The following is a 13635-nucleotide window of genomic DNA, read 5'->3' on the forward strand; positions in this document are numbered from 1 at the left end:
TTGTATCAACTAATAACTTGGGCCCTCATTATTCTGTGCATTCAGAGTTTCCCACACCAGTGAGCTCAGGACAGACATAGCTGTAGGCTATTTGCTCAAGAGAGCTCACCAGACCTGTGTACCGGCACCTCAAATTGTCTACTGCTTGATCTCCTGTTCCTTGTATAGAATATTAGCTCAAAAGTATTGTGGAGCACCTGCACTTAAATATAAATACTACCAGCACCCAAAATGAGTACCAGAACCTACAGTTGAAGTCATACGTTTACAAACACTTAGGTTAGAGTCCTTAAAACTCGTTTTTCAACCACTCCACAAATGTATTGTTAACAAACTATAGTTTTGGCAAGTCAGTTAGGACATCTACTTTGTGCATGACACAAGTCATTTTTCCAACAATTGTTTACAGACAGATTGTTTCACTTATACTTCACTGTATCACAATTCCAGTGGGTCAGAAGTTTGCATACACTAAGTTGACTGTGCCTTTAAACAGCTTAGAAAATTCCATAAAATGATGTCATGGCTTTAGAAGCTTCTGATGGGCTAATTTACATCATTTGAGGCAATTGGAGGTGTACCTGTGGATGTCTTTCAAGGCCTACCTTCAAACTCAGTGCCTCTTTGCTTCACATCATGGGAAAATCGAAAGAAATCAGCCAAGACCTCAGAAAAGAAATTGTCGACCTCCACAAGTCTAGTTCATCCTTGGGAGCAATTTCCAAATACTTGAAGGTACTACGTTCATGTGTACAAACAATAGTACGCAAGTATAAACACCATGGGACCACGCAGCCATCATACTGCTCAGGAAGGAGACGCGTTCTGTCTCCTAGCGATAAACATACATTGGTGCGAAAAGCGCAAATCAATCCCAGAACAACAGCAAAGGACCTTGTGAAGATGCTGGAGGAAACAGGTACAAAAGTATCTATATCCACAGGAAAACTAATCCTATATGGACATAACCTAAAAGGCCGCTCAGCAAGGAAGGAGCCAGACTGCTCCAAAACTGCCATAATAAAGCCAGACTACGGTTTGCAACTGCACATGGGGACAAAGATCATACTTTTTGGATAAATATCCTCTGGTCTGGTGAAACAAAAATAGAACTGTTTGGCCATAATGACCAATTTAAAGGCAATGCTACCAAATACAAATTGAGCGTATGTAAACTTCTGTCCCACTGGGTATGTGATGAAAGAAATAAAAGCTAAAATAAATCATTCTCTCTATTATTATTCTGACATTTCATTTTCTTAAAATAAAGTGGTGATCATCCTTTTGACTAGGACTAAATGTCAAGAATTGTGAAAAACTGAGTTTAAATGTATTTGGCTAAGGTGTACGTAAACTTCGGCCTTCAACTGCATGTGTAATCAGGTACTCCTCCTTACCCATTCAGAATCTCCATTTGTAAATTCAGAGTGTTTCGCTCTCTGAGTGTTCAGAGCGCACACTGAGTGTTCAGAGCGCACACTGAGGTTCATCCGAACGTTCTGACCTCATAACGGCAGCCATACGTTCATACGTTGTGCAGAACACACCACCCTCTGGAGAGCCTTGTGGTTGAGGGCTGAGCAGTTGTCGTACCAGGCTGTGAAACAGCCCGACAGGATGCTCTCGATTTTGCATCTGTAAAAGTTGGTCAGTGTTTTGGGTGACAAGCTAAATTTCTTCCGTCTCCTGAGGTTGAAGAGGAGCTGTTACTCCTCATCCCCTGCTGATTTTGTACATTTGCCCAATGACAAACAAATGATCAGTCTATAATTGTAATGGTAGGTTTATTTTAACAGTGAGAGACAGAATAACAACAACAAAAAATCCAGAAAAACGCATGTTAAAAATGATAGAAATTGTTTTGCATTTTAATGAGTGAAATAAGTATTTGACCCCTCTCAATCAGAAAGATTTCTGGCTCCCAGGTGTCTTTTATACAGATAACAAGCTGAGATTAGGACCACACTCTTAAAGGGAGTGCTCCTAATCTCAGCATGTTTCCTGTATAAAAGACACCTGTCCACAGAAGCAATCAATCAATCAATCAGATTCCAAACTCTCCACCATGGCCAAGACCAAAGAGCTCTCCAAGGATGTCAGGGACAAGATTGTAGACCTACACAAGGCTGGAATGGGCTACAAGATCATCGCCAAGCAGCTTGGCGAGAAGGTGACAACAGTTGGTGTGATTATTCGCAAATGGAAGGAGCACAAAATAACTGTCAATCTCCCTCGGACTGGGGCTCCATGCAAGATCTCACCTCGTGGAGTTGCAATGATCATGAGAACGGTGAGGAATCAGCCCAGAACTACATGGGAGGATATTGTCAATGATCTCAAGGCAGCTGGGACCATAGTCACCAAGAAAACAATTGATAACACACTACGCCGTGAAGGACTGAAATCCTGCAGCGCCCGCAATGTCCCCCTGCTCAAGAAAGTACATATACATGCCCGTCTGAAATTTGCCAATGAACATCTGAATGATTCAGAGGACAACTGGGTGAAAGTGTTGTGGTCAGATGAGACCAAAATGGAGGTCTTTTGCATCAACTCGCCGTGTTTGGAGGAGGAGGAATGCTGCCTATGACCCCAAGAATACCATCACCACCGTCAAACATGGAGGTGGAAACATTATGCTTTGGGGGTGTTTTTCTGATAAGGGGACAGGACAATTTCAGCGCATCAAAGGGACGAGGCCATGTACAGTCAAATATTGGGTGAGAACCTCCTTCCCTCAGCCAGGGCATTGAAAATGGGTCGTGGATGGGTATTCCAGCATGACAATGACCCAAAACATATGGCCAAGGCAACAAAGGAGTGGCTCAAGAAGAATCACAATAAGGTCCTGGGGTGGCCTAGCCAGTCTCCAGTCCTTAATCCCATAGAAAATCTGTGGAGGGAGCTGAAGGTTAGAGTTGCCAAACGTCAGCCTCGAAACCTTAATGACTTGGAGAAGATCTGCAAAGAGGAGTGGGACAAAATCCCTCCTGAGATGTGTGCAAACCTGGTGGCTAACTACAAGAAATGTCTGACCTCTGTGATTGCCAACAAGGGTTTTGCCTCCAAGTCATGTTTTGCAGAGGGGTCAAATACTTATTTCCCTCATTAAAATGCAAATCAATTTATAACATTTTTGACATGCATTTCTCTGGATTTTTGTTGTTGCTATTCTGTCTCTCACTGTCAAATAAACCTACCATTAAAATTATAGACTGATCATTTCTTTGTCAGTGGGCAAACGTACAAAATCAGCTGGGGATCAAATACTTCTTTCCCTCACTGTATTCCAATCTGCGTGATCAAAACAATCTTGAAGTGTGGCTTCCGATTGGTCAGACCAGTGTTGAATGGTTCTCCTCACCGATACATCCTGTTTGAATTTCCGCCTATAAGACGGAACGAGCAAGATGGCGTCGTGGTTGGATTTGCCGAAAGGAGGGCGGAGGAGGGCTTTGTATGCATCGCAGAAGTTAGAGTAGCAGTGATCGAGAGTATTAGCCCTGCGATTCGTGCAATCAAAATGCTGACAGAATTTAGGTCGCCTTGTTCTCAAATTCTCTTTGCTGAAATCCCCAGCTACAATAAACGCAGCCTCCGGAGATATGGTTTCTGGTTTACATAGGGTCCAGTGAAGTTCCTTGAAGGCCGTCTTGGTGTTTGCTTGAGGGGGAATGTACACAGCTGTGACTATAAATGATGAGAACTCTTTTGGTAGGTAAAATGGCCGGAATTTGATTGTAAAGAATTCTAGGTCATTTGAGCAGAAGGACTTGAGTTCCTGTATGTTGTTATGATTGCACAATGAATCGTTAATCATAAAGCATACACCCCCGCTCTTCCTTTTCCCAGAGAGATGTTTATATTTGTTGGCACGATGCATGGAGAAGCCTGGTGGCTGAACCAATTCCAATAACATATCCCGAGAGAGCCATGTTTCTGTGAAAACATAGACTGTTACAATCTCTGATCTCTCTATGGAAGGCAACCCTTGCTCAAATTTTGTCTACCTTGTTGTCAAGAGACTGGACATTGGCGAGTAGTATACTCAGGAGCGGTCAGCGATGTGCGCGATGTGCACGTCTACAGAGCCTGATCAGGAGGCAGCTCCGTCTGCCCCTTGTATTCCTGGTCATAATGTTGGTAAGTTAACGTTGCTCTTATGTCCAATAGTTCTTCCCGGCTGCACGTAATAGGACTTAAGATTTCATGGGGTAACAATGTAAGAACAAATAATACATAAAAAAAACAAAATACTGCATAGTTTCCAAAGAACGCGAAGCGACCATCTCTGTTGGAGCCATTTTTGTACTTGGACATATTGACTAACTCAAATAGACAGATGCGTGCTATATGGCAGACCAATCCAAACTCATCTCTCGTCATGTCCAGCCCACTCATTATCTCAGCCAATCACGGCTAGCGGAAAGGTTGCTACCTTATTCTGTGGCTAAACCATTTGGACTCGTAATTTAACAATTGTATTCGTATTTACAATTGTATTCGTATTTACATTCATATTTGTTATTAAGGCACATGAACGGTCACGTGTTCGAGAGGGCTTTTCTGCCCAAAAAACGCATTTTGATTAAAAATGTGGCAAATCTCTCTCTCTCTGTATATATATATATATATATATATATATATATATATATATATATATATATATATATATACAGTGCCTTGCGAAAGTATTCGGCCCCCTTGAACTTTGCGACCTTTTGCCACATTTCAGGCTTCAAACATAAAGATATAAAACTGTATTTTTTTTGTGAAGAATCAACAACAAGTGGGACACAATCATGAAGTGGAATGACATTTATTGGATATTTCAAACTTTTTTAACAAATCAAAAACTGAAAAATTGGGCGGGCAAAATTATTCAGCCCCCTTAAGTTAATACTTTGTAGCGCCACCTTTTGCTGCGATTACAGCTGTAAGTCGCTTGGGGTATGTCTCTATCAGTTTTGCACATCGAGAGACTGTGACATTTTTTCCCATTCCTCCTTGCAAAACAGCTCGAGCCGTTTTCAGTTCTTTCCACAGATTCTCGATTGGATTCAGGTCTGGACTTTGACTTGGCCATTCTAACACCTGGATATGTTTATTTTTGAACCATTCCATTGTAGATTTTGCTTTATGTTTTGGATCATTGTCTTGTTGGAAGACAAATCTCCATCCCAGTCTCAAGTCTTTTGCATACTCCATCAGGTTTTCTTCCAGAATGGTCCTGTATTTGGCTCCATTCATCTTCCCATCAATTTTAACCATCTTCCATGTCCCTGCTGAAGAAAAGCAGGCCCAAACCATGATGCTGCCACTACCATGTTTGACAGTGGGGATGGTGTGTTCAGCTGTGTTGCTTTTACGCCAAACATAACGTTTTGCATTGTTGCCAAAATGTTCAATTTTGGTTTCATCTGACCAGAGCACCTTCTTCCACATGTTTGGTGTGTCTCCCAGGTGGCTTGTGGCAAACTTTAAACAACACTTTTTATGGATTTCTTTAAGAAATGGCTTTCTTCTTGCCACTCTTCCATAAGGCCAGATTTGTGCAATATACGACTGATTGTTGTCCTATGGACAAAGTCTCCCACCTCAGCTGTAAGATCTCTGCAGTTCATCCAGAGTGATCATGGGCCTCTTGGCTGCATCTCTGATCAGTCTTCTCCTTGTATGAGCTGAAAGTTTAGAGGGACGGCCAGGTCTTGGTAGATTTGCAGTGGTCTGATACTCCTTCCATTTCAATATTATCGCTTGCACAGTGCTCCTTGGGATGTTTAAAGCTTGGGAAATCTTTTTGTATCCAAATCCGGCTTTAAACTTATTCACAACAGTATCTCGGACCTGCCTGGTGTGTTCCTTGTTCTTCATGATGCTCTCTGCGCTTTTAACGGACCTCTGAGACTATCACAGTGCAGGTGCATTTATACGGAGACTTGATTACACACAGGTGGATTGTATTTATCATCATTAGTCATTAGTCATTAGTCATAGAGAGAGAGAGAGAGAGAGAGAGAGAGAGAGAGAGAGAGAGAGAGAGAGAGAGAGAGAGAGAGAGAGAGAGAGAGAGAGAGAGAGAGAGAGAGAGAGAGAGAGAGAGAGAGAGAGAGAGAGAGAGAGAGAGAGAGAGAGAGAGAGAGAGAGAGAGAGAGAGAGAGAGAGAGAGAGAGAGAGAGAGAGAGAGAGAGAGATGCTACTGGTCAATTAAAACAATTTTGGTCAACCAAACAATCGAGCAGTTGACTAACTAGGGTCAGCCCTCGATTCAAGAGTTAAATTAACATTCAATGGTGTAAAATAACCTCAGGATTTGTGTTAATAACCAGAGTTAAACCAAAACTACACCCATCATTATCATATATCACAGCATGCTCTACTGCAGGCTGATATTTACAACTGTTTGTTTCAATATCTAGGTTTTTACATTTATATTGATTGATTAATTAATCTTATACTACTCAAATATAAATAACATACATTTTTCTATACTATTCCAATGTGTTACTTGGACTTATTGAACCCCTTACTGAAATGATTGTTCCAGTTTAGTTGTTTAGGGTAGTCTCATATCCTGGTCTTCCGAACCCTGGCAGTCATTGTGAATGGAGGTTACGGGTATATTACATTTCCAAATGTTTTCCATCCCCTTTCCAATAAGAATTACTTACCACTTTACAATTCAGTATAATGTGACTTACTGGCCCGATGTGGCCTGTCAACCATGAGTTTTAGGCCACTATATTAGGGTAAAAACAGGCCCTTAAAAGCAGGCCTTATGAAATATGAATTGTCTTCATGAATACAATTTAAAAGTCAATATATCCATTTAGAACTTCACTTGTTAAAGGCAACAGGAAAGAAAATTAATTAGTCCAACAAGCATTTCTCTGGCACTAGCAAACAGATTTATGGGTGGTACTGGTAACTTTAAAATGCACTCGAAAGGCACCCTGGGAAATATGCAAAAAAGGCTTAAAACCTTACAGCAGGGCTATTCAATTCTGGTTCTGGAGACATTTCTGTTTTTTGATTTGTGTATGATACTTGTATGATACTATCCATAAAATAGTTCCTTTATGGCACCGCTCTTAATAACCTTATTTGGTTCCAACTTGCAACTTTAAATTTAAGAGTGTAAGATAACCCTTACTCAGTGGATCTTCAGAAAAAAAGTTGACACTCTGTTTCACATATATCCACTCATATGGAATTCAGGACTTTATTGAGCAATAAAAAATATACACCAGGGAAAATATTTTCCTTTTTCCGTTTATCCTTAATATTTTTCCATCCACGAAATCTGATTAAATTCTTCTGCATATTAGACCCATGATCCAAAAGGAAAACTGAAAAAAGGGGCAGTCAGTTATTCAACAGTAAAAGTAGATCAGCTGGAATGAGTTCAAAAGCATTTCTGTTTCATTGTTTTAAAATGATTTCAGGAGGAGGATTGAGAGAGAGAGAGGATTAGTTTAACAGACGTTGTGACAGACGTTGAGAGTCTAGGTCGCCACTGTCACTGCAATCGCTACATCCAACTCTGCCACATCCATATCCTCCCCGTAGAGTTCTGCTAGTTTCTGAAATTCGGGCCCCCAGTCATCCAGGTAGTTATAATCCTGTTCTGAGTGTGTTCCTGGGGAGTCCAGAGAGCTGATGGAGCCTGTGGGCGACCCTTGACCCTCGTATGCATAGGTCTGGAGGGAGTCATAGGGAGGCCCACCAGTGTCCATGTCTGCCTCCACCAGTCTCTGTTTAATAAACTTCTGCACATTCACCTGGTCCAGCTCTGGGGGACTGTGGCAGCCTCGCGCCGGCCTGCCACATTGTCGGGCCGACTCCGGCCGAACGTCCCGTCGGAACTTGAGCTCTTCAGCGGCGGCGGGGTTCCGCAGGGCAATAATGTCGAAAGCCTCAGTGTCCTCTTCACCGCCGCCCTCGTCGTCGTAGGTTACCACGTTCTCACGCACGTCCTCCTCTGAGATGATGAGGGGCTCCTTCTTGCTCCGCCGCAGGGTGATGAACAGAACCACGATCACTGGAGGAAGACAAGGACAGATGCTGTGTCAACAACAACAACAATAATATCAACAATGCCATCAAGAAAACAGTGAACAGAATCACAATCGCTGTAAGAAGAGAGAAATTAACAGAGATATCATGTCAATAACAACAACAACAACAAAATGGTGATGAACAGAGCCACGATCGCTTCAGAAGAGCGTGACAAGCAGAGACACCATGTCAACAGAAACAACAATAATGGAAACAACATCAACAAAATGGTGGTTTTACAATGCCACTCCAGAGAGTGATGAACAGAACGATGATCGATAAAATTTGGAAATGAGACATGTAGAGAAGCCATGTCAACAACAACAATAATGACTGCAATGGAAACATCAACAAAACGGTTGGTTTAACAACACCCCATCATTATTGTAGCAGTTGCGTTTCAGCACAATATCCAAGCCTGGTCGCATGCTAATTCCATGCTCTGCATGTGGTGTTTGCATGTAATGTATTAAGTCATACAAAATGTGCATGTTTTGGGTCGTAAACAGCTAACAAAATGAAAGCTCTGTCTTTGTCCCAAATGGCATTCTACTCCCTATAAAGGTAAGAGTACCATTTGGAATATAGGCCCTGAAACATTCCTTCTTTTTATTATAATTCATATTAATTCCTGATTATACACAGAAGCGAGCAGAGCTGTAAATCAGTATTTCACATTAGCAGTCATCAGTATGAGCTGTGAGGATGCTCTGAATGCAAGCTGCTAGGATGCTGATGAGAATCTTCTCATTATAGGTTGAGTCCCAAATGGCCACCTATTCTCTATATAGTTCACTACTTTTGTTAAGGGCCAATTCTTTATTTTTGCACATTACATATTTTAATGTAATAGGAAATTAGTATTGTGAAATCATTGCCAAAACCGCAAGAGATACTGTTGTATGTAGGTCTAGAGTATTTATGTATTGATCATATCAAAACAGAAATATTAAAACATTACTTTAACAACTGAAAACAACTGTATGTGGCGCCGGAACCATTGACTTGCTTCATTATTATAATATTAAGATGCTTGATGGTAACTCTTAACTGGTTTGGACAGCTCATGAGGTCTCCTAAATATCTGTTGACTAGGTTGGACTCTAACGACTAAAGATTCTTCATAAATAGTTTTTATTTTTACCCAAAAGAGTAGGAATAAAATGGCTCTATTCTCAGCACTTACAAACAATTTTCTACTCTGAGACGCTTAGTGGATATGGGCCCTGGGCGGTACCTCAAACTGTCATGATTACCAGCTGAGAAACCTTTATGAATTGATTTTACTCCTAGCTCAGAGTTTGTCTGGGCAATGTCTTAACATCATCCTATAACATACTCTAAACTGGGATTTATTTTGCCTTAAATCAGGTTAACAGGATTCCTAAGACCCTTTCTGAGATGCTTTGTGGAAACTGGCCCAGGTCTCTCCTCCGTTCTAGCAAGATGCACATAGTAGTACACACCACCACACTCAGTCACTTGCCTGCCACTCCACGAACCCAAAGGCTCTTTTAAGAGCCACCTAATAAATGTAAATACGTGTGTGTGTGTGTGTGTGTGTGTGTGTGTGTGTGTGTGTGTGTGTGCCTGTCAAACTATAAATGAGAAAATGTAGAGCCCTAGGTGGTAACGCTAACCATTACGCTACAAACCCAGTCGTAAACATGTTAACTTGACAGTCTATTTAAATGGACAGTCTGGTGATGATAGGAACCATTTGTTCCAAAACGTTTTTGTTCATTCACTCAGTGCTGATTGAACATTTGTTTATCTTGCTTGGTTAAAAGACAACCATCTAAAACAGTTGATTTGTTGAAAACAGACTAATTTTATCATGTAGCTCAGTGGTTCCCACCCTTTTTCGGTTAGTGTAACACTAACTGAATTTAAGACTGCCCGGAGTACCCCTGAAGTACCCCCTCATGTGCATTTTACCAGTAAGTCTATGGTCTCATGAGTCTTCTCAAGTACCCCCTTGTGGTTAGGCCAAGTACCCCCAGGGGTCCTTGTACCCCTGGTTGGGAACCACTGACACAACTAAACGTGTTAGCAAGCATTGCATTTTATTTTGACTACACACAGGTCACACAAGCAAGCAATGATGTTGTTGTTGTTTTACCACCTATTTTACTTTTTTTGTTGTAAAACAACCACACAGCTTACACAACCTATGGTAGCCCAATGCCATCACTATCACACCAAAGCGACAACAGTGACACATCGAGGGATACGAGTGTGAGAAGGCTTGTGATGCTGAGTTGTTGAGCAACCGAGTTGCTGTACCCGGTTTTAGAACTCTTGAGATTCAGATGAAAAAGATATTAGCATGGTCAGAAATGCTATAAAAAAAGTTGCACATAGTTGGTTTTGATTGGGCACATGAGAGCAATAAATTATGAATTTAATAAAAACTGTTACACATACAAACTTGTAACTTCTGAAACATGGCAAATTCAATGGTCCCTTTACGAAGGCTGTATTCTTGTTATTATCCGATGCCTAGATTTTGAGCTAGGTCGAGGCAGAACATTTCATTTTTTCCTAAGGGTCACGACCTTGTTAAAAATCGGGTTCTTTAATGGTTTTCCCTAACCTCTTAAGTTGACAGCCCCCGAAATTGGGCACTAGAATTACTTACAAAAATATATGTAGATTACATTACACATTTTGTTGATTTCTCACCGTTTTATAAATCAGAAGACAGCCATCTAGAGCTTCCTAGGACCATGTCAATGTCCTCTGTCGAATAAACGTGTATTGCCTCCTGCTGGTGGTCGGCTACATCATTATATCAATTTATATCACTTCACTCCAATGTTACGTCAAAGGGGCAGAAAAACATGTATCCACTGCTTCACGGCACAGACATGGCAAAGCAATCACTGAACTTGTCTTGAGCAGGCAGATCTAAATACCTAACTTTCATAGCTCTAAGATAAAGTATGCGACCTACACACTTCCTTAAGCCTAAAATAATAAAATAAGTAATTTTGTGTGGAAGGCAAACACTTGTTTTACGTCAGACACATTGCATATGCTCAGAACAACAAAACCAAGGCCTTTACATAGCCCTTCTCCCTTGTCTGTTTGACTATCAGTATGTTTGGTAAAGAAGGTAAAATATTTTGAGTACATGTTCTTAAAACAGATTTTAATGATATATGGACATATTACGAAGTATGAAAAGGCACATTCAGTCACAATGTTTTTTTAATATTATACCATCATATTTGTAAATGTTTTATGTACTAGATCATATGGGTTGGAAAATACATTTTTTTGTTCTTGACATAAATAAACAGCATTTTACTCCAATCATTATCATATTTCCCAGCATGCTCATTGCAGGCAGATTTTTGGAATGGTTTGATTCAATATCTGTTTTTTCGTGAACATTGATTAAAGGTTGACTGCACTTACTCATTTGGCCTTGTTTTGAATTTTGCTCACTAAGAAATGCTAGCGGCCAAGACTTTACCCAAACAAGAGTTTTCTGGGGGCTGTGGCTTGATGTGGGTGTGTTATGTTTGTATATCGTACCCCGGCAGGTACTGTTGCTAGTCCCTCTTCAGTTACCATGGCAACAACATAGCCCTTTCCTCCAAATAGTAATTTCCTTAAAATAGTCAGAATCAATCTAAGATAAATCAATAAATCTGTAAATAATTTATACATTTTTGCTAAGGAGGTCTTAGTCGTGCAATTTTACATCTAGCTAAGGCGATTGATGCAGTATTTCTCAAATAAATCATGAAAGAAATGAGTCGAGAAAGTATTGCTGCGCACTAATGACATGATTTTGTCACCAAATCTATATATATTTTTGGAGGGTAAAATTCATGTAAATTAATAGTTAGCGCTCATCCAGCCGTGGGCTCCCACTTTTTTTTAAAGGTACACAAATACAAAGCATTAACCACCATAATCATACCACAGAGACAAACATTAACAACCCATCCTGTGGGCCGGAAAGCAAAGAAAGTAAAAAACATATACATATGACGCCACCACCATGCGTCGCCGTAGTGATGGTGTCAGGTTTCTTCCAGATATGACGCTTGGTATTCATGGTCTGAGAGTCTTTAGGTGCCTTTTGGCAAACTCCAAGCAGGCTGTGCCTTTTACTGAGGAGTGGCTTCCGTCTGGTCACTACCATAAAGTGCTGATTGCAGATGGTTGCCCTTCTGGAAGGTTCTCCCATCTCCACAGAGGAACTCTGGAGCTCTGTCAGAGTAACCTTCGTGTTCTTGGTCACCTCCTTGACCAAGGCCCTTCTCCCCCGATTGCTCAGTTTGGCTGGGTGTCCAGCTCTAGGAAGAGTCTTGGTGGTTCCAATCTTCTCCCATTTAAGAATGATGTAGGCCACTGTGTTCTTAGGGACCTTCAATGCTGCGGAAATGTTTTGGTACACTTCCCCAGATCTGTGCCTCAACACAATCCTGTCTCTGAGCTCTGATGGCTTGACCTGATGGCTTTTTTCCCTCTAACATGCACTGTCAACTGTGGGACCTTATATAGACCTTTCCAAATAATGTCCAATCAATTGAATTTACCACAGCTGGACTACAATCAAGTTGTAGGAACATCTCAAGGATGATCAATGGAAACAGGATGCCCCTGAGCTCAATTTCGAGTCTCATATTAAAGGGTCTGAATACTTATGTAAATAAGGTATTTCTATTTGTTGTTTTTTTTGCAAGAATTTCTAAAAACCCTTTTCTGTTTTGTCAATATGGGGTGTTGTGCGTAGATTGATGAGGGAATGTTTTTATTTAATCAATTTTAGAATAAGGCTGTAACGTAACAAAATGTATAAAAGGTCAAGGGGTTTGAATACTTTCCGAATGCACTGTATTACATATGCTGACCATCGCTAAGGGAAACGCTGGCATCCTAAATAGTTTTTGTTAATTTTTTTGAATTAATTGAATGTATTTTCACCTGGAAAAATTAGGCTACAGCTGTGACAACATTTTATCATCATGTCAATGTATTATTACAACTGGACATGTCGCCTACCTGCCACATTGCCAAGCAAGAAAGATATTTCGCAATCGTCAAACGCAGTGAGTTGTTATGACTTGGATAGGTTTAAGCCCGGTCGGTCGGAGGAGAGTGAGAACAGGGTAGTGGACAAAGTCATGTGAAGAACAAAGTGAGGTAGTTTGTGTGGATTATCAGATTGAATGGTGTGTGCGTGTGATCAGCTACATGTGCAGAGACCGTGGCACGAGTGAGGCGAGGTTGTAGATATAATTTCTTAAATTTAGGAGCTAGACAGGATTATCTAGGTTTTTACATTGGCGTCATCTATGGGCTGAATGTTACGTGGATGGACCAGTTATCAATCTCTTTCCAGAACGTGTTTACATTTGTATAAACTTCAAGTATTACTGACTAGAAACCCCCCGAAAAAATGTCTAATCTGGCAAGCTGTTTTAGCTTTCGCCCTACGGCTAGGCTAGGCCGTAGGCTTGTATTGATCATCTTTGAGGTGATAACACTATTTGCTTTGTAATTTGTTAAAAACAATCAAATTTCTTTTCAAGTCATGTGCTTCAGTTCTTGTATACA

General features: G+C 40.8%; 1 protein-coding gene across 2 annotated transcripts in view; it reads right to left on the reverse strand.

The window, feature by feature from the left end:
- Nucleotides 1–7187: 7187 nt before the first annotated feature.
- Nucleotides 7188–13635, reverse strand: part of LOC110535563 (cadherin-18) — a 504366-nt gene continuing 497918 nt past the window's right edge. For both annotated transcript variants that reach the window (XM_090189869.1, XM_021620628.3), the window contains one exon: nt 7188–8041. In XM_090189869.1, the coding sequence (XP_090045995.1) occupies nt 7506–8041 (536 nt within the window). In that variant the 3' untranslated portion in view covers nt 7188–7505. The remainder of the gene's footprint in view (nt 8042–13635) is intronic.

Source organism: Oncorhynchus mykiss, chromosome 11, assembly GCF_057628025.1.
Source record: "Oncorhynchus mykiss isolate SJ-2025 chromosome 11, ASM5762802v1, whole genome shotgun sequence".
Classification (NCBI taxonomy): domain Eukaryota; kingdom Metazoa; phylum Chordata; class Actinopteri; order Salmoniformes; family Salmonidae; genus Oncorhynchus; species Oncorhynchus mykiss.